This window comes from Hyperoodon ampullatus, assembly GCF_949752795.1.
Source record: "Hyperoodon ampullatus genome assembly, chromosome: 13".
NCBI classification, from domain to species: Eukaryota; Metazoa; Chordata; class Mammalia; order Artiodactyla; family Ziphiidae; genus Hyperoodon; species Hyperoodon ampullatus.
The window spans coordinates 48,303,824-48,331,606 of NC_136926.1; the positions used below are offsets into that span (position 1 = coordinate 48,303,824).

The following is a 27,783-nucleotide window of genomic DNA, read 5'->3' on the forward strand; positions in this document are numbered from 1 at the left end:
GTTCAGTCATTACTTATCACGCCATTTCTTGCTCTATACAATTAGAGTGCTTCCTTTAATTTGCAGGTTGGTTTTCTAGATGCAAGTTTATGTGTTCTTGGTTCCATGACTTAACTCTCCACCTCCCCTGCAAGTAATACCCTCCTTGATGGCATGTGCCCATACGATGCTGTTTTACCTCTAGCTTAAACCAAACTGATAATAAGAATCAAGTACTCACCTTATGATAGACCCTTCCTTATATTCAAGCAAAACACTATAGCTCCAACTGTTCAACCATTTAAGCATCTCTAAGTACCTGACACACTTCAAGGTACTGTAAAGAATGCAAAGATAAATAATGCATTAGATAATTAAATAACTGCAATGTCATTTTTAAGAGCTAAAATAAAGTAGCAGATACATGTAAAGGCCATGTATACTCAAGTGCCAGACATGGTTTCAATAAAGTGCCATGAACCTTACAAGAAGAAGAAGTGCTTCCAACAGTCGGGTTTAAGGTGAGAGGATTCAGAATGGCTTGAAGATCAGGTACCATTTATTCTAAGCACAAAAGACACTCACTTGTTCTTAAAGAAGGTACTAAGTATATGGAGAACCAGGAAAATTTTGATCTACTACAAGTAATGCTTTGCAAAGGGATAGTTCATTATAGTTTACAAAGCTTCTATATTCAATATATTTAATATTCACAAATATTCTTATTTTAAAAACTTGGGAACTGAGAAAGAATAAAGGCACTTTTTGAGGTTACAGAGCTGATAATGTAAATTGCAGAGGCAAACAGCAGAATCTACAACTTCTGACTCCAAGTCTAAGACCCATTCCACCCCACACAGCTGCCTGAGAGTCTGCACACCTGAAAAAGCAATTCTAAATCCTAAGCTGTGTGGGTTTTATCACAGGTTCATCTGAGTTTGGGGGACTTGACATCTTACTCATTCAGATCAATTAAACTGAGTCAAGAATCAGTTGAGGGGGCTTCCCTGGTGGCGCAGTGGTTGAGAGTCTGCCTGCCAATGCAGGGGACACAGGTTCGTGCCCCGGTCCGGGAAGATCCCACATGCCGCAGAGCAGCTAGGCCCGTGAGCCATGGCCACTGTGCCTGTGCGTCCGGAGCCTGTGCTCTGCAACGGGAGAGGCCACAACAGTGAGAGGCCCGCGTACCGCAAAAAAAAAAAAAAAAAAAAAAAAAAGAATCACTTGAGAAACCCAATCCATTCAAAGCTGCCAACTGGAGTGATCTCTTCCTTGAATTAGGTCTCATGTAGCTAAAGCAATATCACGCTAGATATCCTGCCCACCCTACAGGCAGTCAAACTGGAAATCATTTGATTAAAGTCAATGGTTGGAAGTTAGATCCAGTGATTTGGAAATGATTCCAATAGTGAAGAGACTTAAAAAGAAAATGGTACATACCTGGCTCTTCAAACCAAGTTATACCTACTTTGTCTGTACAGTGATGAATAGATTTTTGTCAAGACTTCATATGGCCACTCCACAGCAAGAGCTACCATAATCGCCACTGTGCAGCCACACACAGATTGCCAGGAAACTTACTTCCAGGAACCTTACTTGCTAACAGGGTGTTTGCATTTACTTACTTGAAAAAAAAATCTGGACAATGATCTTAAGAAAACTGTCTCATCACACCTCATGTTCAGACAAATAACTGAATTAAAAGTATGGTATGAACTCTTCAGGATATCCCAAAATAGATTTCTGGAGGAAATCTGTAAATAAGATCCTCCATGTAAAGGCAGGAGGACCATTTTAAGTATTAAAACAAATCTATACAGAACATTTAACATGTTTTCACATGCCAACAAAGAAACACTTGTCTCATGGAATAACAGATATGTTGACACCTCAAGGCTTAACTATCTTCATTTAGATCAAGTGAAGGTCTTTACAAGGGAAACAAGAATGTGTTCTGGATGCCGCTCTGTACTACTGTGTAAAAATTACATTTTCCACTTGGTTATTTCTAGTATATTAGAGAACAGTATTGATTTTGTAACCTAACCTTGTATCTGACCACTAAATTCTGATATTAATTATAATCTTTGGTTCAGTTGGTTTACTGGGATTTTGTAAGACAATCATGATATTTTTCTCTTCCTTTCCAATGCTTGAAATCTCATTTCCTTTTTTGTCTTACTACATCAACTACACAGTAACAGCAGCACAGAACATTTATACAGTACTTAGGATATGCCAGATGCTCTTCTAAGCACCAGTTCTAAGCTCATTTCAGCCTCAAAACAAGTATATATAGGTATCATTTCCCCCATTTTATAAGTGATGAAATTGAGGCACAGAAAAGTTAGGCAACATACAAAAATGATCACATAGCCCCTAAGAAGCTGAGCCAGATCAATGAACTTCCTCTCTCTACGTTGTCATTTTGGTAGAGTACGAACTCTAGTTGGGGAGAAAAAGTCAAGTTGTTAGGCCACTGCTATGGACTGAATGTGTCTCCCCTCCCCAATTTATACGTTGAAATCCTAAGCCTGTGTGATGGTATTAGGAGGTGGGGCGTCTGGGAGGCGCTTACATCATGAAGGGGGACGGTCATGAATGAGATTAGTGCTCTCATAAGAGAGACCCGACAGAGCTCTTTAGCCCCTTCCACCACGAGTGGACACAGCAAGAAGTCAGCTACCTGCAACCCAGAAGCGGGCTTCCCCAGAACCCAACCATGCTGGCATAATGACCTTGGACTTCTCCATTTCCACAACTGTGAGAAGTAAATTTCTGCTGTTTATAAGCCACCCAGTGTGTGGTACTTTGTTATAGTGACCCGAATGGACTGAGACAGCCACAGAAGAGAAGGGATGAAAGTAGGAACCCTCATCGTGTTCCTGACTCTATACTGTTTTTGGTTTTTGCCATAAGGCAGGAGGCAATGACCTTGAGTCTGCCACGAACCACAGAGCTGACCCAAGGTGGCTCCTCCCACCTCAATGTCGTTCAAGGTCTAGAGTGCCCAGCTGGTCAAGCATGAAGACAGCGGACAGAGATGACTGGACACCAGCAGCACTAGTGACATCGTCTCTCTACACATCAACATGCTCTACAGTCGTCACACAGAAACGCACCAGAACCAAACATCAAAGAGAATATAGTTTCCTAATGGTTCCTGCAACAGGTAAAATGCATCACCTCATCCTCCTTCCACTACCTCACAAAAAAGACACACTCGCTATGAAACACTGTGCATATATGTGTGTGTTCAGGAGAGTGGGGCCGAGGTGAAGTGAAGTGATCTATGCCAGGAATTCTGTAGTTCAGTTTAAGTGCCTTTATTTTTTATGTTTCCCTACTTGTCTGCCCTGTTAATCCAGACATGGGGTTGTTGCTCCAAAGGACTGCTCTTTCCCCAGCTCATTTACACCTTGGGAACACAAAGAAGGCCTTTCCGCAGGGAGGAGGAACAAAATGCCCTCGAATTTTGTGAGCTTTTCCTGCTAGATGAGCAGAAGAATATTACCAGCCAGTGCATACTGGCTGACAAGAGGGCGCCAGGTAAAGGAAAGGTGGAAAAACAGAACGAATAATTACAGCCCCAATCGAAATGCTTCCTCATCCTTGAGATAATATCCTTCTCTTCATAATTCACCCGGCCTGCCCCTGAGAGACTCGAGAGCAGCCCTGGGAGCAATGGGCTGTATTATTTGCTGCTTCTGCCTTACTTATGCTAGTCACCAAGGGCTGTCCCCACCTGCTACCAAAGGGTTATCTCTAAAACACAAATATAAAGTCATGGAAGTGAGCTCCTGCTGACAAGGTGCAACCCAAACCCAGAAGGCCCATCAGAACTTTGTGATCTGGTCCCCATGGCAGGCAGGCAGGCTGCAGGCGGAGTGGGTAGGCTTCGCGGTTGGATGGCTCTGGGTTTCAATCTTGACTTCTCCTACCTATTGATGGTAGGACCTTGGCTAAGATCCCAAAGCCTTGGTTTCTTCATCTGGAAGGGGACAGTTTCTACCATGAAATGAAATCATGGCTCTGTGTGATACAGGCCTGGCCCCCACTCAGTAGGTGCTCCCGGCTACTCACTGTTGCGGGTCCTACGTGCTACCACTCCCTCCGCTGCACTCCTCCCTCCACCCTCTGTGCCCACTGCCTAGCATCTCCTGTGTGTTCCATTATTCAATCAACGTCTGAATAGATCCGCAGACCCGCAGCAGCACTGCTTCAATGCAGCCTCTTCTTGCTAGATTTGGACTCCCTATTCAGTTACCTGAACTTTGTTAAAATGGGAAAGGAGAAGATAGAACAGTAAAAGAGAAATGATGCTACACTTCTATTGGGGGGCAGGGGGGCAGATCTTGACCCGCACAGATACAACATGTAAAATTCTCAATTTCAACAGCATCTGAAGAAGCATATATTACGTAGATTCATACTGCAATCTGAAGTAGGGAAACCAAGTTTTATAATGTTGTTTTAATTCTTTTAAAATCTGTTTATTCTAGGCATTTACAGATAGATACACCTTTTTTTTTTTTTAATATATATATATAAAGGGAGAAGATAAAGGGAGAAGGAAGGGGCCAGGGTAGTCCTGGAGGATAAACAAAGCTTTGTGACAAAAGGGGATTGCTCCTTTGCTGCCCCCTGAATTTTTCTGCCATGACACACATGGTTGCTGTCAGTCTCAGGCAGTGTGTGCAGAATGTGATGTCTGTTCACAAACTGTTTAACATGTTTTTTTTCAGTCTGGGCAACAGCTTGTTATGTTTTAGAAATCAACTCTGATACTTTTTTCTAGACAATGTCTGCCTGGCAGCCTCTGTGCAAAATGAGATTGTTTGATAACACAGCATAAAATATTTTTTGATAACACAGCATAATAATAACATCATTATTGTTATCTGGGATTCTCCATCTTGGCACCACCGACATCTCTGTAGTGGTGGCTGTCCTGGGCATTATAGGATGGTCAGCAGCATCCTTCGTTTCTACTCACTGGGTCACAATAGCCCCCCATCCCTCGTTGCAACAGCCAAAAACGTCTCTCGATATTGCCAAATGTGCTGGGGAAGGGGAGGTGGGTACAGACTCTCAACTTGGTTGAGCAACTTGCTTGCTCAAACTTGGCTGAAAACCACTGGTCTATGTTAAAGAAAACAAACATTATTTTTCTTAAATAAAGAAAGTAACAGAGCTATTAAGAACTGTGACAGATTCCATAACAGATGTTTTGATCTTAACGAGTCAACCTACAAAACACACATGTTCTTCACAGAGGAATGTCTCTATCATAAGCACTGAAAATATATGACTGGACTATTTCATTCAATTCATCAAACTTTCCTAGTTTGACACATAGAACAAAGAATTCCTACTGGATGTAGGAAATAAGTAATTGCCAGATATAGGCAAAACTGTTCAATCTTTATGGCATTAATCTTTTAGTCCTTGAGATTTTTGTATATATTATTTCCCCTCCTATCACCTGATGCCTTACTCCAAACACGTTTTTTCTGTGGAACTCCTATCTCTGATGTACCTGGCAGGCTCAAGAACTAAAAGGATAAGCACATTCGAGCCAGTCAAGAAGTCTAAGTACCTGAGATGATGTGAAACTTCTACTGGAAGGCCCTGAGTGTCCCAACAAGATCACAAAAGCATTTTAAAAGAAATCTCAATCTTCACTTTCCTACTCTACTTCTTTCTAGGAAAAACCTGACGTTTATTTTGTTGACAACATTTATCTTAAGGGCAAAGAATGTTTTAGCAAAAAAGAAAATGGCAGAAATAAATGAAAGCCATTAGGAAAAAGAGTCCATGAGCTAAGGCCTATGCCTGGGAGGTTAAAAACAAAAGTCGGTTTCCTTAAAAACTGGACCAAAAAAAAAAAATCTCAGAATAATCTTTCTCTTTTTCCTTGTCCCCTGCATCTAGATATCAACTTTTACCTCATCAGCACTTCCCCCAGCCTAGGTCAGGTCTTCATTATCTTTCATCAGGTTATTTCAACAACTTCCTATCTGGTTTCTCTGATTTCTCATCGTCCATTCCGGATCAGTGTGGGAGGTGGTGGCCTCCTGTAATCTTTTTGAGACACAGGTTAGGAAGGATGCCCACAAGACACAGAGATTACTGTTCCCGTAATTCATCCTAGAATTTGAATCTCTTTACATTTGTTCCAAGCTGGTTTTCAGAACTTATTTCCTAAATAATCCTTCCCCCTCTAACCCACTAACCATTTAAATTATCTTTCCCTACTGCCCATAATCCAAACCTTTGCTCAATCTGGCACTTGGTCTAGACTCCCTTTCCTGCCATGGTCACCTGAGGACCCTCACCTCCCACTCCCAGACAGAACTGCTCTCTCCTTATTCAACAGTTTGCACTTCTATCAGAGCGCCATGATCATCTCTCTTACTATCCACAGAGGGGCTTAGAGCTACACTTGCCTGCTTCAAGGGAAAAGGAAACCAGACTGTTCTCCAGGCATTCTCAGGCATCTTTGTAAACTGACTGAAAAAAATGTTCATTCTTTAAAGATGACTCAGGTTCAGTTTGGTCAAAAATATTTAGTGAGCTCTTAAACTATCCAAGCCTGTTCTAGATTCTGTGAGAGACAGGACTGTCCTCAAGGAGCCTTTAGTAGGGAGGAGAATAAAAGCAAGACATAAACACTCTTGAGCACAAAGTATTATAGGGATTCCAAACAGGAAGGACCTTATCTATACACACGTTGTGGAAAATTGAGAAAAGCTTCTTGAGGGAGGTGTTGTATGAGGTAGGGTCTCATAGCTGGGGGGTGACTGATGTGCGAGCCATCCAAGGACTAGAAACAGCGCAGAGTGAGGCAGGGTGGGTGGGGCCCATCTGGGGAACAACAAACAGGCCAGTGGGGCTGGCGCCCAGAGGGGTGCGTACCGGAGAGCATGCTCTTATAGTTCAATGGATGTCAAGCCTCAGAAGGGCCCTGATTAGATGACAGTCTGCACCCACCTGGAGGACGCCTGTGACACGTCCCAGACGGTGGTAAAATAACAGCTCTAGTTGAGAAAAAATAACCTGACTGATGGGGGCTAGGAAGGAGGCACTCGGGTCTTCAGAGACCCAGTGAAAGCAGGTTGGAAAGGGGGAGCAGTTTTGGCAGGGACGGTGGGGATGGCATCAACAAGACTTGGCACACAATTACTTACAGGGGCAAAGAGGAAAGGGCATGAGGTGAAGGAGGGCTGAAATTCCCTCCCTGGGTGACTGGCTTCATTACTACAAGTAAGAAAGCTGGGGTGATGAAATGGTGTGAAGGGCTGTATGGAAAGACACAGCTGCCGCTGAGTATTAAGCTCATGGGATGCAAATGACATGAGGGGAGACACGGACTATTTCAAACACTGATGCACCCTCTGCATTTCATTTACCTACAATGATTTTTAACGTCTAGAAGGTAAAAGCTTTGTGTTTCTTGCTGGTCTCATGCCCACTCACTGGCTTGACTCACTCTTAGGGACAAACCCCATGATGTTCTGTAAACCAGTCCTAACAGGCTGGAGGCCTTGGTGATGTATACCTTCCAGAAAAGCACACATGCGAGTTCTGAATCATCTATGCTTTTGCCCTAAATGTCAGAAAAGTTCGCATGGTACATGTGGTCTGTCGTTTTCCTGTGGACAAGTCCTCCTGACAACTACCCAGCTGGGTAAGCGGTTTAATAGAAGACCAGCACACGACTGCCCTGGAGGGTGAGTCATAAAGGTAAGTGATTCCAATTCTAAGAAATGGAGGGAAGTGACTTCAGGAAGATTTACCGGCATTGCGATCAGTTTTGAAACATAGAAGTCTGTTTTCCGCAAAGAAAAAAAACTCAAAGCAATCCCTAAAAGCTGAAGGGGAACTTTTTAAAAGGTCACACCACCTCTCGGAGGTACAACTCCAACATGGAAATCAAATTACGAAGTGAGACGAACCCATCCCCACCCACGTTATGAGCACCCCATTAACAGTGTGGTTACAGGCAGCTTGTTCAAACTTTCCACCTGATGTTAATCACATTGTCTCATAGGCTAAATTAGACTCAAGCTGGAGGTATCCCTTTCAAGTACCAACTCTCCATTCAGTACTGACAGAGAAGTAGAAAAAAAAATTAGAAAACAGCAGCCTTGGAGTTTTGAACCCCAAACACCATCCCTGTTTTCGTACCAGAGTTTTTGTTTTATGTTTTGGATCCTAGAGTTTCTGTTGTAGATGCAGTGCGTGATTTTCAAGGATTCTGAGAGTAAACAGGCCAAAATGTGAAAACAGCAATCGAGGGATTCTCAAATTTTTATGAACGTTGTTTTACCAGCGTTTATAGATCAAGAAAAGCCACATAGGAGCAGTGGTTAAGAATCCGCCTGCCAAGGCAGGGGACACGGGTTTGAGCCCTGGTCCAGGAAGATCCCACATGCCGTGAAGCAACTAAGCCCGTGCGCCACAACTACTGAGCCTGTGCTCTAGAGCCCACGTGCCGCAACTACTGAAGCCCGCGCGCCTAGAGCCCGTGATCCACAACAAGAGAAGCCACTGCAATAAGCCTGCGCACTGCAACAAAGAGTAGCCCCCGCTCGCCGCAGCTAGAGAAAGCCTGCATGGAGCAATGAAGACCCAACACAGCCATACATACATACATACATACATAAAATTTTTTAAATGTTTTAAAAAAAAGAAAAGCCACAGTGTGACACCAAATAAGTTTCCCTGTATTTACTCATATTCCCCCTTTCCATTTCTCCCATAAAGCCCTTATTTTAAGGAGAAACTAATAAAAAAGAATTTCCTTTCTTTCCAAATCATACACACACACACCTCCTTCCCCCTTTATACTTAAATCACTACCACCAACTGGGTAAGCCCCTGGGAACTGGCCAGGCTGAGAGCAATCAAGTCTCCACAGGTAGCTGCTAAGCTGGAATGGTTGCACCATGTGGTGAAAACAGAATTATTTCTTTCTGAGTTCACCTTTCACTGGGCTATTTCCACACTTGACACTGGAACAGAACAACTTACTAAGGCTATAAGTAGGATTCAAGGATTGAGGCAGAAGTGGTTTTGGTAAGAATACCACTGAAGAGTTATACACGACAATTAACTTTGCTGTTGGTTGCCGTCACAGAGTCAATTTTTTTCCTTATTACAAAAATTTTCAAAACATACAGAAAATGAATACTGTACCATCTACCCTTCACCTAGACTGAACAACTTTAACAGCCTGCCCAATATTTGTCTATGTTGATCTGTTTGTTTTTGAAGTATTTTTTAAATGATAATCATATTCCCCTCCCCTAAATAATTCAGTATGTCTCTAAAACATAAGGATGTTTTCCTTCAAAACTGTAATACCAGTATCATACCTAACAATACTTAACAAAATCAAGATAATTCCCTAGAATCAGCTCATCATGAATATCATTCATATTCAAATTTCCTTGGGGTATTATTCTTAAGCATTTAGAAGTGAAACTAGAAAACTATACCGAAGGCTGGCGACAGTCCTCCAGTCATTCTTCCATCAAGGGTAGATGCTTACATAAGTTCTTTACCCTTGTTTTGAGTTTAAACATCTGGGTGAATACCCAAATGTGAAAGATACAATTCACCTGACCTCTGACCACAAACACTATGCTACAGTAGCTACACCAACTACATCATGAAACAAAGAAGTAGAGAGGGAGAGGGTAACAACGTCCCTGGTGGAAAACAATGGCAGAGACAATTTCCCAGATACCAGGCTATTACGTTACTTAATTAATCTCCCCCCTTTTCTCTGCTGAGTCATCCCCCCAGCTGAGAAAGATGCTTCCGACTCCATTATTCTTAAAAAATGAATATTAGAAGCCTTTCATTCCTATGTCCTCTCCCTTAGCTTTTCTTTACTACACTGACACACATAGTTGATCTGTGTTGCTGTCTCACCTTCCACTCATTTTTAATCCCCTGGTGAAGTCTAATTTTCCTGCCATTTATTCACCGAGTCTGTCCTTTTGAATATCACCAACTTCCTAAGTCGCATTTAAAAGACCTTCTCCCCCCGCCTCCAGACTTGGATAGGAAGAGCCCCAGGTTCCCACAGCATCCTCTCGATCTCCCACAGGCTCTCCTGGAAGCTCTTCTGTCTTTGCTCCTTCCTGTAATTTACTTAGAAATGGGAATGTCACCTGTACGCAGATGACTTATGAATCTAGAAAAGGTCAAGAGAAATATATGTTTCCTTAGTTTTCCCCTAGAGTCAGATTACAAGTGGGGAGCTGTGCGTGAAAGGAAAGAAAAGCAAAAGCTTTACTCAATTAACTAGCAAATTCTAACAGATCTCTCTTCTCTGTGATGGTTAGAATGTCTTCCTTGTGTGAAGTGCCTTCTAGCACTTTCCAGAGAATTGTGGTGAGGGAATCAGGTTCTGGAGCCGCATATCCTGGGTTCAAATCACACCTATTACTGTGTAATATTACAAGATCCTTAACATCTTTGAACCTCGGTTTGCACTTGTGCGCAAATGCAGGTAATAATAGAACCTGCCTCATGGGTTTGTTGTGAAAGCTACATGAAGAAATACAAGTAAAATGCTGAGTTAACAAGAGAACACTAAGCACTACATTAATCTGAGTTATTGCTATCTGTGACCTAAAGATTCAATTATGAAAAATGGTTATTTCTTAGATAGCTAATATTTATTACTGGCAAAACTGGTTGGGATAATGTTCCTTGGCATACTATATTGGTCCTGAGGACTTTTAAAAAGACCATTTGGTTACTTTCCATTTTATCACATAAGCTTTATCCCATGTAATAGAGAAAGTACACAAGATGTTCTACAAAAGTAGTTACTTTTGTAAACAGATGATTCACGCTAATTAAACTCACAACCCAGGAGAATAAAATTATCTTGTTTCAACATTTCCCTTTGTTCAGTAATTACAATTCAAGGTTATGTTAGAATACCACATTACTATAATTCTGCCCAAGAGACAGACACTGCACATCCTACATTTTTAAAAACAGATACTGCTGATATAAATGCAGGTGCTTGCTGAGAAGGGCCTTGCAGATTTCATAAGCAATTCTAACCAACCTTGGGCTCCACTGTTACCTATTTCTGTACATACTGTAGCTAGGAGGGCAGTACTGAGATCATTTTAGCTTGTTAAAGATTCACCAGATTTGCAGGAGGATGAGAATTTAAAAATAGAAGCCAAACGTGGCTGGAGTTTATCTCAGATGTTTATATTCAAGTAGCAATCTGTTCGGTGATGATGACACCAAGCACGCCATCAAATGATTTAAATTTTCATAAACCCAGTCGGAATTCCACTACTTCCCCAAGTGGTGGATCATGGGTACAGACAACCTCACATTCTGATTCATTTGATTTCTCAGAGCTGTGTCTCTAGAGAGAGCTTTTTCTGGTTTTCACGACAGAGTTGAAAACGAGGAGGTAACATTATTTAGTACTCATCTCGTGACAGGGACAGTGTTGAGTCATTTACACAAGTTAGATCTCAGAAAATCTTCATGACATTTTCTAAGGTAAAACTTCATTTTATAGGTTGGAAACTTGGAGCTTAAAAGGGCAAATAAAATTCCAGAGGCAACGGCGTATCCAGCTTTTTGTGGAGCCTGAAGTTTATATTAGTTTTAAAGGACAAAATGTGAAATTGTGAATACCAAATTAGGTTTAAGGCCCTAGAAGGGTTCAGCATAAACCCTGAGACACATGCTTTAGTGTAAGCGATATGCATGAGCTTGACCGCTCTGAGTTGCAGAGACACAAGGAATTTGATGAATAGAAATGTAAATTGTAAAATGGAAATCATTCATCATTACAAACTGTTGGCTATAATTAAGTTGCACTAGGTTCCCTTTTCTAATTTTTAAAAATAGGTTTTTTTTTTCCTTTTTTTTGGTTTAACAAGTCAGGAAGCATGCAGCGTGAGCTAGCAGTGTCTGATGGAGTGCCAGGCAGGAATTTAGATGGTCTGAGTACACAGAATGCAGAAAAATTCCGAATTCTGTGTTGTACATTCCTTAGGAAATCTTTGCCCTTTAGGTAGCAACAAGAAGTCAGAGTTTAGGTAAAACTAATCTGTGATATCTTTTGACTAAAAGTTGTCTGAAAGCTGCAATCATTTTTCTAAACACTATGCCAATTTTTCTTGAGTGGTTTCCCTGCTGTTAGCAAAATATGTGATGCTGATGCTGACTGAACACATTCTCTCTCTCAGAATCAATTGTTTGTTAAACCAAGAAAATTCCTTTTATCCCAAATAAAAAACTTATTTTGTCAGAATAAGGGAAGTCTTTATTTTTTTTTCTCAAAGCACATCTAATAATTTCAGAATTCAGAGTAAGGCGACTCTTATTACCACCACATCAGAGTATAATTCTGGTAAGGACTTCAAGTCATATTTCTCTTCTCTGAAAATTTTATGAAATTATTTATTTTCACATGAGAAATTTCATGAAAACCTCTGATAAAAAATATGGGAAAGGCACTCTGAATTGTGATTTTCTAAAAATGCTGAGTTTCACAACTTTCCAGAATATATGTGAATAGGGCTGTGTATGACTGCCTAGGCTGTGCACTGCACAACTCCAAGGGACACCATTTACAGAGACCACAAAGTAAAGAGCATTGCCTGGAATAGGACAGTGCAGTAGCCCTGATGAAAATGGTACACTAACTTAGAAGAATGGTTGCTACCTATAACAGAAAACAAGGAAAAGGGGGCATGTCATAAAGACAGATGGGCCAGCTTGTACCCAAATGGCAAAATATGAGACAATTTGAGCATCAAAATAAACAAGGACAGGAAGATATTTCGACCCCCTTCCTGAAGTAAGAATCCATAATTTCATGCTGATAATAAAAGCTGATAATAATGTTCATAATAACTGAACAATGGGAGAGAAGGAACAGCTCTTCCTTACAGTAGAATGACAACACATATAAGAAGGAATGATGGAGTTAAGTTAGAAATGCACTGTTTTGCCACCTTCAAAGTAAAAATTGAATCAGACAGGAAACATCAATAGCTGCTCAACAAAAGAAGGGGGGAAGTTAGAGAAGGAATAAGATACCTACAAAATCTCAAAGAACCTTCTTTCAAATTTCCCAGTAACACAAAGCATGGTAATTATACAGCAGAGAAATCAGACAACACCTTAACTGAGTGATCAAAATCAACGTCACCAATAAGGGGCAAAGGGACATCCTGTGTCTCTAGATGTGATTCCCTGAGGAGGACACAACCAGCCCAAAGTGCATAATCTCAATCTAATCATGAACAGCCTGGGGAACCCAAATTGAGGGCTAGTCTATAAAACAACTTGCCTATATTCTTCAAAAATGTCATAGGGACTTCCCTGGTGGCGCAGTGGTTAAGAATCCGTCTGCCAATGCAGGGGACACGGGTTAGAGCCCTGGTCTGGAAGATCCCACATGCTGCAGAGCAACTAACCCCATGTGCCACAACTACTGAGTATGAGCTCTAGAGCCTGTGAGCCACAACCACTGAGCCCATGTGCCACAACTACTGAAGCCCATGTGCTTAGAGCCTGTGCTCCACAAGAGAAGCCACCGCAATGAGAAGCCCATGCACCACGACGAAGAGTAGCCCCCACTCAGCAACTAGAGAAAGCCCGCGCACAGCAACGAAGACCCAACGCAGCCAAAAAAAAAAAAAAGTCATAAAACACATAAGGAAGGAAGGATAAGGGGAAGGATAAGGAACTATCCCAGATTAAAGGAAACTAAAGGGACATGATAGGGAAATACAATAAGGGGTCCCAGACTAGGTGCTGTCCTGGAGGGAAAAAATATTATTGGGACAACTGACAAAACTGGAACATGGACCGTAGATTAAAGTATTAAATGTCCTGAATTTGCTAACAGTACTGTGGTTACATAAGAGGATATCCTTGTTCTTAGGAAATACATAATGAAGTCTAAGCGGGATGTGTGCTATCTGCTCTCCAATGATTCAGGATAAATAAATAATATGGGCGTGTGTGTGTGTGTGTGTGTGTGTGCAGAGAAAGAGATGGAGGAAAAGAATACAACAAACATGGCAAATGATGGTAAAAATGGGTAAATAGTATAAAGGAATATATCATACGATTGCAGCCTCAAAGTAAAAAAAAAAAGTTTAAAACAACAACAAAAAAACCCAGCAGCCAAAACAACATTGAGGGGTATCAGTATTTCAGCCTGCTTTAAGGAGCAGAAAAGTAATTCAACTTCTAATCTGTGCTTCAAAATAAACAGTTAAATCTTTAGAAACATTTTACTGCTATCATTACCATAATCACCACTATTAACACTATGGAGCACTTGGAATTAGTAAGCGCTCAGAAAGGTGCTTCACTTGCATTACCTCTTTTAATCTTCACAACTAGCTGAAGAGAAAGGCACTATAGTTATCCCCACTTTACAGATGAGGAAACTAAGATTCAGAGAGGTTTAGTAACTTGCCCAAATACAGACAGTAAGTGGCAGAACCGGGAATCCAACTAGGCTGATTACAAAGCTGGTAGACTTTATTACTATATTAAACATATTTAATTATTATTTATTAATTTCCCTCAAAGAATGAGTGATGACTCTTAACCTATATGAAATTACAACAAATTAGTACAACATGCATGAATAAGGGTTTCTTCTACGAATTAAAATTAGAACACTAATAAACCAGAGACATAAATGATATTTTTAGTCTCCACAATTTACTTTATACCCTCTTTCTTCCAAAGGCTGGACTTGATAATAAATTCTTTGAAATAAAATATCCCCTAGGATGTTCTTTGAAATAATCTTATCAAATGTCTCATAAACCATTGGTTACTTGCTATGGACTGAATGTTTACATCCTCCCAAAATCAGATGCTGAAGCCTAAATCCCCAATGTAATGGAATTTGGAGGTGCAGCCTTCAGGAAATAATTAGGTCATGAGGGTGGAGTCCTCATGAATGAGATTAGTGCCCTTATAAGAACAGACTTGAGAAGGATGATTGTTCTCTCTCTCTAACTTGTGAGGACACAGCAAGAAAATGACCATCTGCAAACCAGAAAATTGGGCTCTCACCAGACACCGGATCTACTGGCACCTTGATCTTGGACTTCTCAAGAAATAAATTTGTTTTGTTTATGATCTATCCAGTCTATGGTATTTTGTTATAGCAGCTTGAACTGACTAAGACAGTTCTATTTCAAGTTTTTCTTCCTTTAATATATTTTCTTTCTTTTCATGTAAAGTGGTACAGTCTTAGTGTTCATGTTTCCTTTAATCTTGGGACCTCAATTTCACTTAAAAAAAAAAAAGTATCATTTGCAATACACGGCCTGGGGTTTCCCAATTAAGTATACTATCATTTTCCCTGCAGATAAAGAGTAAGCTGTTGAACATACCATATCTTTTATCCCGGAGGAAGGTGAATGTCTATTTAAAAAAATGTTCAGAACAATAAAACATTTGCAAATATTTGCAGGTGTTTAGGGAAATCTGATCATCTGACACTGTGAATGCCCATTCCAGAACAAAGGATTCCCAGCCTTGGCTGCATAATTTAACTACATACAAGAGGAACTATTAAAATCTTAATGCTCAGCCCACACTCAAAACCAATTACCAGAACCTTGGACATGGGAACTGGGCATCAGTCATTTTGAAAGCTTCCCAGGTGATTCCAATGTACAGCCAAGTTTGAGATCCCTAGGTGAAGCATCTGCAGCCATAAAGAACTGTATCTTTTGTGTATAGATCCTAAGGACTCACAAAAGTTTTTAGAATTGGTCTCACTTGTTAAGGAGTGTACAGTGCAGCTGGCAAGTGAAGATGTGTGTGCTTATAGGAAAAGGTAACTGAACGAAGCCTGAGGACGTGTGCTAAATGAATGTGATACACGGTAAGTACATTGAAGACCACATGGGGAGAGTCGGGGGTACCTGCACCCTCCTGACACAATGACAGGCTCTGATAAAAGCATGGCCAAGGAAGGCAACTCCAGCCGGGGAATGGTGTAAATGGAAAAGTACTCAGGATATCCAGGACACAGCGAGGTGACTAATCTAGCTAGAGTGGAAGGCTCACTCTTCAGAGTAGAAAAGGTAAGTTTGGAGAAGTGGACTAGAACCAGCCCCTGTGAGGGCTTTGAGCAATAAGTCAAAGAGACTGGTGGCATACGGAGTCTCTAAAGAGATTTGAGTAACTGAACCAATGACAGCATGCATTTGGGACGAACGATGTCACAGAGCAATGGGTTTGGGGGAAAGACTAAAACTCAATCTACTAAAAGAAGAACAGAGCAGATTAGGTAAAATCATATATTTGAATCACAATCTTACACCTTCCTTCTTGGTTTTCCACAAGGGACAGAATTTTGGTTCTGCTAAAACTAGCATGGATCTCACCTGTTATGGGACCACGGGCAGGAGAGACTGGGCAGGTGGAGGGTCTGTCTCATTCTCTGCCCCTTTGGCCTGGCTCCCAATCTCACAGTCGTAATACTTTCTGTAGCTATATGTTCCTCCTTTTTCTATGAAGTCTACTCCTACAGCTGGGCAAGAGAATTCCAGGACAGGGTTTCAGGCAAGAGAAATTCTTTCTTATAATTTTTCTGGAATAAGAAGGATTTTGAGAAATTTAGTGATCTCTAGGTCATATCTACCAATGAAGACTCCTAGGAGTAAAAGGCAGACCAAACCATTCATTCATCCAAAAAATATTTACTGAACACATACCATTTGCTGCTGTTCTAGACAGTGGGGATATAGCAAGGTCTCTTTTCCAAACAGACAACTCTCTGGGCAATGTAGAGGAGTCACTCAAAAACATGACGGCAGTCTAGGACTATACAATTTATAGCTAATCAATTACAGTGTCCTGCTAGAGACTTTTGAAAAACTAACAGTAGTAGAGAAAGAGTAAAGATCCTTCACATAATGAACTATAAGCACCAGAAGAAAGTATAGGAAATATATATACATAATGTTTTTTAAAAACTGCATTTGTAAGCCGCCACTATTGAAAGTGGATTCAAGCTACTAGATGTATCATAAACTCCTAGAACAGTGCTGGTACTTAGAAAGCGCTTAATAAAAATTAGTTAAATGACATTGTTACACTGAATGGAGTTCCAACTGAGGCAAGAAGGTAGCTATTATGCTGATTCAACTAAGCAGTGAGGTCACCTCTGCTGCCTGTATTCTAAACGCTTCCTTGCAAAGAGGGACATGTTCAGGTATCTGACCTTTCAATCCAATACTTTTAAAACCAGACCACAATGCTTGTTTGTGAAATGGTATCTTGTGAAACCAGACATCAAAGTCATTCACAAATCGTGCTCAGGTTTATTCAGAGATACTGGTGTTCAGAGGCTGGCTACGCATATGGACTGTCATTCCAGAGATGATCTTTGCGTTTGCACCATTTTCATTTTATAAATATCTAATAAGAATCTGTGCTTAAGAATCCACGCTTAACTACATGCATTAATTAGAAATGCCTATGACAAAATGAATCTGAGCTTTCACTGATAAAATAACCAAAGTGTTTCGTTCATCTTTTTCTAAGTCATTATACCCTCTAGTTTATAGACAATTCCTACTTTCTCACTGTGGAGGAGAAAATTAGCATATTCAAGTACCCTTCATTAGCCGTTTCTTGTCTCTTGAAAGGAGCTTTACCTGCATAATGTACCGGAATCTCTATCTTTGGCCCAATGACGTAGTGCCCCTCCTCCAAGCTATGGGCAGTGATGGTGGTCCACTGACGGCACGAATGAATCAGAAGGTAGTCATTTTCCCGTAGCCCTTCTATGCATTCTCCTAGAAAATAAATTTTATATGAGAAACTTAGAATTAGCATCTGTTTAGTCCATTCTCTGCAATAAAATTTCATTAGTTAAAACTTCACTAATGGAGAAGTTGATAGTTTATCCCAAGAAGAGAAAAAGTTCACTTTTGAGTTACCAATTAAAAAAAGGCATTTCATACCAAGTTGACAACTGTACACAGGGTTCCATAAAAATGTTTCCCACTTATTTGCAAAGAGATTTTCAAATACCTCATTCTATCTTAATGATTATATTTCAATGATAATAAAACAAACATTTATTAAGTGCCAACAGTACATCGGACATGAATTAAATGCTTTGCATATATTATTTCAATGTAATACAGTAACATTATGAGGTAGGTATTGTTCCTTCTTTACAGGTAAGAAAAATTAAGGTTCAGAATGTTAAGTGTAGTCTAAGCTCACAGATTTAATAAGCAGAAAAGTGCGGATTCAGGACTATGTCAAAAAGATTCCAAAGCTATGTTCTCTTTTGGTCATGCTTTGTGGCTTGCGGGATCCTAGTTTCCCAACCAGGGATGGTACCCGGGTCCTCGGCAGTGAAAGTGCAGAGTCCCAACCACTGGACTGCCAGGGAATTCCCCCAAAGCTTATGCTCTTAATCAATACAACATAACTACCAAAAATATATAATAAATTTATCTCTCTGTTGAAACAGTACTTGAGATTAAATACCTGTATCTCCTTTCAAATTTTATATGTTTTAGTATGGTACTGGTACAAAAACGGACACATAGATCAATGGAACAGAACAGAAAGCTCAGAAATAAACCCATGCACTTATGGTCAATTAATCTACAACAAAGGAGGCAAGAATATACAATACAGAAAAGGCAGTCTCTACAACAAGTGTTGCTGGGAAAACTGGATAGCTACATGTAAAAGAATAAAATTAGAACATTCTCTAACACCATATATGAAAACAAACTCAAAATGGATTAGAGACCTAAATGTAAGACCGTATACTCTAAAACTCCTAGAGAAAAACATAGGCAGAACACTTTTGACATTAATTGCAGCAATATTATTTTGGATCCGTTTCCTAGACTAATGGAAATAAAAGCAAAAATAAACAAATGGGACCTAATCAAACTCAAAAGCTTTTACACAGCAAAGGAAGCCATAAAGAAAACAAAAAGACAACCTACAGAATAGGAAAAAATATTCACAAAAAATGTGACTGACAAGGGATTAATTTCAAAAATATACAAACAGCTCACACAGCTCAACATCAAAAAAACAAACAACCCAATCAAAAAATGGGCAGAAGATCAAAATAGACATTTCTCCAAAGAAGACGTACAGATGGTCAACAGGCACATGAGAAGATGCTCAACATCACTAATTATTAGAGAAATGCAAATCAAAACTACAATGAAGTATCACCTCACACCAATCAGAATGGCCATCATGAAATAGTCTACAAATAATAAATGCTGGAGAGGGTATGGAGAAAAGGGAGCCCTCCTACACCATTGGTGGGAATGTAAATTGATACAGCCACTATGGAGAACAGTATGGAGCTTACTTTAAAAACTGAAAATAGTTACCATATGATCCAGCGATCCCATTCCTGGGCCTGTAACAGGAAATGATGAAAACTCTAATTTGAAAAGATATACGCACCCCAATGTTCATTGCAGCACTGTTTACAATAGCCAAGACACAGAAGCAACCTAAATGTCCATCGACAGAGGAATGGATAAAGAAGATGTGGTCCATATATACAATGGAACATTACTGAGCCATAAAAAAGAATGAAATAATGCCATTTGCAGCAACATGGATGGACCTAGAGATTATCATACTGAGTGAAGTAAGTCAGAGAAAGACAAATATTGTATGATATCACTCACACGTGGAATCTAAAAATATGATACAAATGAACTTATTTCCAAAACAGAAAGAGACTCACAGACATAGAAAACAAACTTATGGTTACCAAAGGGGAAAGGTGAGGGGGAGGGATAAATTAGGAGTCTGGGATCAACAGATACATACTACTATATATAAAATAGAAAAACAGCACAGGGAACAATATTCAATATCTTGTAATAATCTATAATGGAAAAGAATCTGAAAAAGAATATATATGCAACTGAATACATGTAACTGTAACTACATATACACGTAATATATACACATATATAATTGTAACTACACCTGAAACTAACACAACATTGTAAATCAACTATACTTCAATAAAAAAAAATAAAATGTTATGTTTTGCCAGTTCTCTCTGGCTTACCAAATTTCCCAATCAACTGAAAATAATGAAGCTTTATAGCATACACATGAAATTATTTTTTTCATTTTAATATTTTCTAAAGTAACTTTTCAGCTTTTGAGCCAATAACAAACTATTTCAAAAGAGAAATCCATTCCCTGAAACTTAAAAAATGTTCCCTTTTTTTTTTCTTAGATGCTGAAATAATCCATCCCATTAATCCTGGTTTAGTAATTTTAAATGCTAAAAAAACAAACAAAAAAACCAAAAAAAACAACTTGAAAAGACTAATTCCTTTATACAGAAAACAATATGCTTTCCTTATTTTTGACATTTATTGTATCTCAATAATTAAAAGAATTATTATTGATTTCACTGTGTGTTCTGAAATGGCATTTATAGACTTCTCAAAAATTCTTAAAAGTGTCAGTACTTTTTCAATAAATAAAGTAGAGGAGGCTGTAATGATCAGCTTGGTTACCACAGCCATAAATTTTGGGAGGACCAGGTTCATAAAGACACCACCAGGGGATCACTGGTACTCATGAGCCCTTTGCATCCTCTCTTTGTACGTAAAATCTTTAAAAAGAAAAACAAACTGGTAATTAATTCAGGCTAATAGGAAGCTTTATATCAACATGATTGTTTGACTTAACCATAATAACTTGTAGCAGTTTTTTTTTGGTTATGATTCACCTTTAACTTGGAAAAGTGGCAAAGATTGCTAGACATCCAGTAATACCTCACTCACTCCTTGTCCTCAGTAACAGTCCTCTTATATTAGCTGGGCACATGGCTGCCCAGAATACAGAATACTGTTCCCAGGCCCCATGACAAGTAGGTGTAACACAGTAACTAGGTTATAGCCAATGGGATGTAGTGCAAGTAGTATATGTAACTTCCAAGATATATATATAGATTTAAAATCTTTAATATACCAGAAAATTAACTGATTGTAGTTTATAATTCAATGCTTTAAGTATATTCACAGAGCTGTGCAATCATCACTACTGTTGAATTACAGAACATTTCTATCACCCCAAAAGAAACCTCAAACCCATTAACAATTATTCCCTACTCCCCACCCCAGGCTTAGGTAACCACTTATCTACTTTCTGTATCTATAAATTTGCCTATTCTGAAAATTTCATATGAATGGAGGTATAAAGTATTTGAGGTTTTCTGTCTGCCTTCTTTCATTTAGCATGTTTTCAAGGTTCATCTCTGTTGTAGCATGCATCAGTACTTCATTTTAATGGCTAAATATTTGATTATATGGATATACTATGTTTTATTTGTCCAATCATCAGAGGATGGACAGTTGGACTGTTTACAATCTTGGCAGTTATTGAATACTGCTGATATGAACATCAGTATACAAATTTTTGTATGGACATATGTTTTTATTTCTCTCAGATATATACCTGGGGTAGAACTGCTGGGTCATATGGTAACTCTATATTTAACTTTCTGAGAACTCCCTGTTTTTTTCCAAATTGGCTACACCATTTTACATTCCCACTAGCAATGAATGAGAGTTCCAGGGACTCCACATACTCCAACACTTGCTATTATCCAACTTTTAAATTATAGGCATTTTAGTGGGTGTGAAGTGTGTTTCACTGTGGTTTTGACTTGTATTTACCTAATGATTAGTGATGTTGAGCATCTTTTCATGTGCTTGTTGGTCATTCGTGTATCTTTTTTGGAGAAATGTTTATTCAAATCCTTTGCCCAATTTTAAATTTGTTTGCTTGTCTTTAATGCCTAATTGTAAGAGTCTTTTTTTTTTTTTTCCAAGAAGATGTTGGGGGTAGGAGTTTATTAACTTATTTATTTATTTTTGCTGTGTTGGGTCTTTGTTTCTGTGCCAGGGCTTTCTCTAGTTGTGGCAAGCGGGGGCCACTCTTCATCGCGGTGCACAGGCCTCTCACCATCACGGCCTCTCTCGTTGTGGAGCACAGGCTCCAGACACGCAGGCTCAGCAGTTGTGGCTCATGGGTCTACCTGCTCCGCAGCACGTGGGATCCTCCCAGACCAGGGCTCAAACCCACGTCCCCTGCGTAAGCAGGCAGACTCTCAACCACTGCGCCACCAGGGAAGCCCCAAGAGTCTTTTTTTTTTTTTTTTTTTTAACATTCTGGATACAAGTTCCTTATCAGACATACGATTTGAAAATATTTTCTCACATTACATGAACTAGACTTTCACTCTGTTGACAGTGTCCTTTGAACCACAAAATTTATTAATTTTGATGAAGTCTAATTTATTTTTAATTTTGTGCTTTGCGTGTCATACGTGAAAAATTTCTGCATAACCCATGCATCATGAAGATTTAAAATGTTTTATAAAACATTTTATAGTTTTTAGCTCTTATATTTAGGTTTATGATCCATTTTGAATTAACTTTTGTGCATGCTGTAAACAGGGGTCCAACTTTGTTCTTTTTCATGTGGCTATCCAGTTATCCAAGCACCAGTTGATAAGACTACTCTTTCTTCATTGAACTGTCTTGCCTCACTGTCAAAAACCAATTGACCATAAATGTAAGGGTTTATTTTCTGGTTTCCCAATACTATTCCATTGCCCTATACATCTATCTTTATGCTAGAACCACACTGTCTTAATTACTGTAGCTCTGTAATAAGTTTTGAAATTGAGAAATGTGAGTCTTCCAACTTTGTTCAAGACTGTTGTGGTTTTTCTGGGTCCCTTGCATTTCCAAATGAATTTTAGAATTGGCTTACCAGTTTTTGTCTCAAAAGCTAGGACTGTGTTCAATCTATAGATCAATTTGGGGAGAACTGTCTGTCATCTTAACAGTATTAATGTTTCTGATCCATGAACATGGGATGTCTTCCCATTTATTTAAATCTTTATTTCAATGATGTTTTGTAGTTTTTAGTGTGCAAGTCTTACACTGTTTTTGTTAAATTTATTCCTATGTATTTTATTCTTTTGATGGTATTGAAAATAGAACTTTTTTAAAATTTCATTTTTGGAGTGTTCATTGCCAGTGTAGAGAAACAACTGATTTTTGCACACTGATATTATATCTTGAAATCTTGCTGAACTTGTTAGTTCTAATAGTTTCTTTTATAGACTCCTTAGGATTTTCTATATACAAGTTCATGTCATCTGTAAATAGATATAGTTATACTTTTTCCTTTCCAACCTGGATGCCGTTTTTCCCCCTCTTTTCTTGCCTAATACCTCTGGCTAGAATCTCCAGTACCACACTGAACTTAAGTGGCAACAAAGATGTATCTTTGGAGGGAATGTGCCTTTCTTTTCCCTCTTTATTCTTCCTGATGGATGAAATATGGAGGTGATTATTAGAACTGGAATGGTAGTGACCATCTCAGACTTTGAAGGGAACTTAGGGCTGAAATTGAGTGCATGACATAGCAACTGAAAAACAACAACAACAAAACAACAGGCCCCTGTCACCTTGGGCAACACCCCAACCTGAACTTTTGGTCTTTGGGTCTCTGTGACTTGTAGCCAAACTCAAGCCTAAAATGATACAGGAGTATTAGAATAAATTAAGAATTGTGGTGCCTGCATTATACAATCAAAATATGTAAGCTAGTTTCAAAACAGAAAGTAATTTTTGTTTTTCATCTTTAAGAAACCGATTGCATTAAAGATGCCTATCTAAGGATGTACTGTCTAAGCCTACCTCCCGGTTGTAAAATCTGAACAACAGCTGGTATCTAATGATTTTTTACTTCAAAATAATCCCCCAGAGTTTACAGGAAACAGCATTCATCAATATTATGCTTTTGATAATTTCTTTCAAGCTTCCTAACTGGTTTGTGGGTACAGAGACTGTATTACTTTTACTAACTCAAGTTTACTTCATAAAGACCAGCACATTACTCAAAAAATTGCTAAAAATATTGTCACACATTGATAAGAACTCTTTACTTGTACCTAATTACAGATAAGAGTTAATGTTAACTCACATTTGGATAGTTAAATTCATGTATATTATGAGCTTTGGCTCTAAGTTATCTATGAATCCAAGTCAAGGGTATGGCTCTAAATGGGGTAATATCAAGTATTCCTAAATGCAGAGAGAAAAATATTAAGTGTTCTTATATTAATGGCAAAAAGAAATCTTGAGAAAAACAGTGAAACGGCTTTCCTAGAATTTCCTAGAATTTACCATAAACAGAAGAATTTAATGTCAAGTACCTCAGTGATACCACATGCTGAGTGCCAGAGAAAGGAAGTCACTCCACAGCCTGTGGGTGAAGCGTCCATTTGACCATTGCTAAGAATCAAGACCCAGTAACTAACCTTCAACTCCTCCCCTTGTATCTCACTTTGGCCATGAACCTGCAGCACAGAAATTCTAGTGTAACCCATGATTAAGAGGTCCCTGTTTTCTTTTTTTTTTTTTTTTTTTGCTGTACGCGGGCCTCTCACTGCTGTGGCCTCTCCCGTTGCGGAGCACAGGCTCCGGACACATAGGCTCCGCGGCCATGGCTCGCGGGCCCAGCCGCTCCGCGGCATGTGGGATCTTCCGGGATCGGGGCACGAACCCGTGTCCCCTGCATCGGCAGGCGGACTCTCAACCACTGCGCCACCAGGGAAGCCCCAAGAGGTCCCTGTTTTCTGAAAATGAGTAGGAATGTCAAAGAAAGCAACTGAAGCCCCCAGGATATTTTTGTTCTTGTAAAATATTCTGATTAAGTGAAGCCAAATATCTGCTGTCATAGCATGCTGACTAATCTAAAAGTGATGCCTAGTTCTTCTATTGACTAAAAGTATCTAAAGTTTAGAAAGATGAAACAAATGCTAAGAACTATTAAATCTGCACCTATCATTACTTTGAGTTCACAGACATGAAACAACCAGGAACCCTGTCACCTCAACCAGATCTTCAACTCTTCAGGCCCAACATCATTTCTATTTCTCCTCTAGTTTGCATTCCACAAGACCACCGGGTGTAGAACAGGTATATAATAAGTGCTTTCTGAATGAACAATCTTGGGTAGAAATGAGTGAGCATTCGCATTAAATAAGTCTAAGTATAAATTAAGCACTAAGGTCTTATTCAATATTTAAGCCCCCCGAGGAAAGCAGAGTATTTAAAAAGGCTGTTTTTTCAAGTATCTCCTACTGATCTCTTTCCACCCTAAACAAACGTCCACAAATCTACACTAAGATCCCTTCTTTAAATGAATACTCTGTTCAAAGGCCCAAAAACTGTAACCTTGGGTTCTAAGCAAGTGAAAGAGTTTCTACATTTTACAGTTTACAGTGAAATCCCAACAAGAAGAGAAAGAAGTAGAGATGAATTTAGACAAAACACTAAATGGTAAGGGAGTCTAAGAACTTCATGGTGAAATCTAAGCAAAAAGGAATGTATAAAACAAAAGAGAAAGATGTTTAAAAAAGAGAGAGAGATTAAGGATATATTATTACCTCTTTTCAAATGAACCCTGGGACAAAGGACTCCCTTTTCAACAGTAGATTTACCAGGAATAATAGACTTCTGCTGTAGGAAACAGAAGTATGCCTACTTAAGTCAAATCTGAAATTTTATGCTCTGAACTACTGTACTGTACCTAATATTTAAAAGATAAGAATTCTATGTCAAGTGATTTTTAGAAAAACAGGTGAGCAATTGTAGTATCAGTATTTCTACAAACATTGACAATATACTAAATCTCTTAGTACAGTGCATGGCACATACGATGGAATCACATTTCTGGCAGGCGAGGGAGGGGGCTCAGATTCACATAGGAAAATTACACTTTGCCAATCCATTAAAAGACAGAATATACACATTCCTCTCTCCATAAGTCTGATACAGCCCGTGTGTCTTCCAGTGCTGGACAGTGAACATAACATGATGCATTTGGTTGGTGCAACATGTGTTATCTATCACATGGTGCGAGGCAATGTTATACCATAAAATCACGCAGAGACCAAGCAACGAAACATGCAAGGATCATCCCAGCCTCCTCCAGACACCAAGCTCTGAAAAGAGAGGGCAGGCAAAGGCCAAATCACCAGGCACATTCCTAGGATCCCTCCTCCTTGCCCTGCCCCCAGCTCTTTGCTTCCACTAATTCAAATGAATGTATGATGATTCCACATGTCAGGTGGAAGGCAGTTTGGGATCTCAATAGGCTAAGAGTTGGAGCCAGACTTAGGTTTGAATTGAGATTCTAATATTTATTAACTATATGACTCTGGGAAAATTATTTAATATCTTTAAGCCTCAGAGTTCTCACATTTAAAATGATGGTGATAATATTGTAAGGAAGTTGGGATGAGTGGATGAGGATAAACATAAAGGATCAGGATAGTACTGTATAGATAGAAGGCTCGTGAAAAATATGACTTTGACTTATTTCCTTCCTCAATTAGTTCCCTTTCTTTTACCAGCTGGACTCAGGTACACAACAGTTTCTTTCTCCAATGAGAAAATGCTCTGATAATTAATGTGCAATGATTTGCACTGTATGCTTCACATCAACGATTAAAATAAAGGGATGATTTTCACCAGGTGTAAATGTCATGTTTAATCAAACAATTTGGGACTTCCCTGGTGGCGCACTGGTTAAGAATCTGCCTGCCAATGCAGGGGACACAGGTTGGATCCCTGGTTCAGGAAGATCCCACATGCCGCAGAGCAACTAAGCCCATGCACCACAACTACTGAGCCTGCGTGCCACAACTACTGAAGTCCACTCGCCTAGAGCCCGTGCTCCGCAACAAGAGAAGCCACCACAATGAGAAGCTCACACACCGCAACGAAGAGTAGCCCCCGCTCGCTGCAACTAGAGAAAGCCTGTGCGCAGCAACAAAGACCCAACGCAGCCAAAAATAAAATTAAAAATAAATAAATAAATACATTTTAAAAAAGAACATAAATTATAAAAAAACCCAACAATTTTATTTCAAGAGGATAAACTGAGCCATGAGTCAAACTATAGGATTTTCACTGTCATTTTGAGTTTCAAATGTGGTTTAGAGTCCCTTGAGCTTTATTATGTAACAAATAAAATATAAAGTACTGAAGAATCAAACTAAAAAAAATGATTCACTGCTATAGAAGTTACATGAAAAGATACAATCTTAGTAAAATATTTGAATTATATATGACAGTTTTTAGAATTTTTCTCCCATTAAGTCGATTTCCAAAAATCCTGCATGGCCTTCAAAAGAAATCCAAACAAGATTTTGAAAAAGAGAAACAAAGACTCGCACATATGCCATTGTTGAAAATCTAATGATGTTTCCAGTGTCAACACACAAAACCACTAAATTAAAAAAAAAAATTTCTGAACACATAAAAGAGGGGTAACATGAAAAATACAGATGCCAAGTAACACCTGGATTTCTACTTTTCCAGGTGGGTTGCCCTGAAGGCAGAATCTAGACAACGCTTTACCTCTACAATTTCAAAATACATGTAATAAAGAAGTTCAGGGACTTCCCTGGCAGTCCAGTGGTTAAGACTCCGTGCTCCCAATGCTGGGCGTACAGGTTTGATCTCTGGTGGGGGAACCAAGATCCCGCATGTCACACAGCGCAGCCAAAAAATTTAAAAAATAAAATAAATAAAACTGAAAAAAAGAACATGAAAGAACACCATATTAAAATACTAGAAATAAACAGTCAGAAACTTAAAAAAAAAATCAGATCACCAAATTTTAAAGACAAGTCTATAAAGATAT

The 27,783-nt window shown here is 39.2% G+C and overlaps 1 protein-coding gene across 2 annotated transcripts in view; it reads right to left on the reverse strand.

Moving 5' to 3' along the window:
* GAREM1 (GRB2 associated regulator of MAPK1 subtype 1) overlaps positions 1–27,783 on the reverse strand; it is a 203,198-nt gene that overhangs the window by 119,871 nt on the left and 55,544 nt on the right. For both annotated transcript variants that reach the window (XM_079718027.1, XM_079718026.1), the window contains exon 2: positions 17,685–17,825. In XM_079718027.1, coding sequence (XP_079574153.1) covers positions 17,685–17,825 — 141 coding nt within the window. The remainder of the gene's footprint in view (positions 1–17,684; positions 17,826–27,783) is intronic.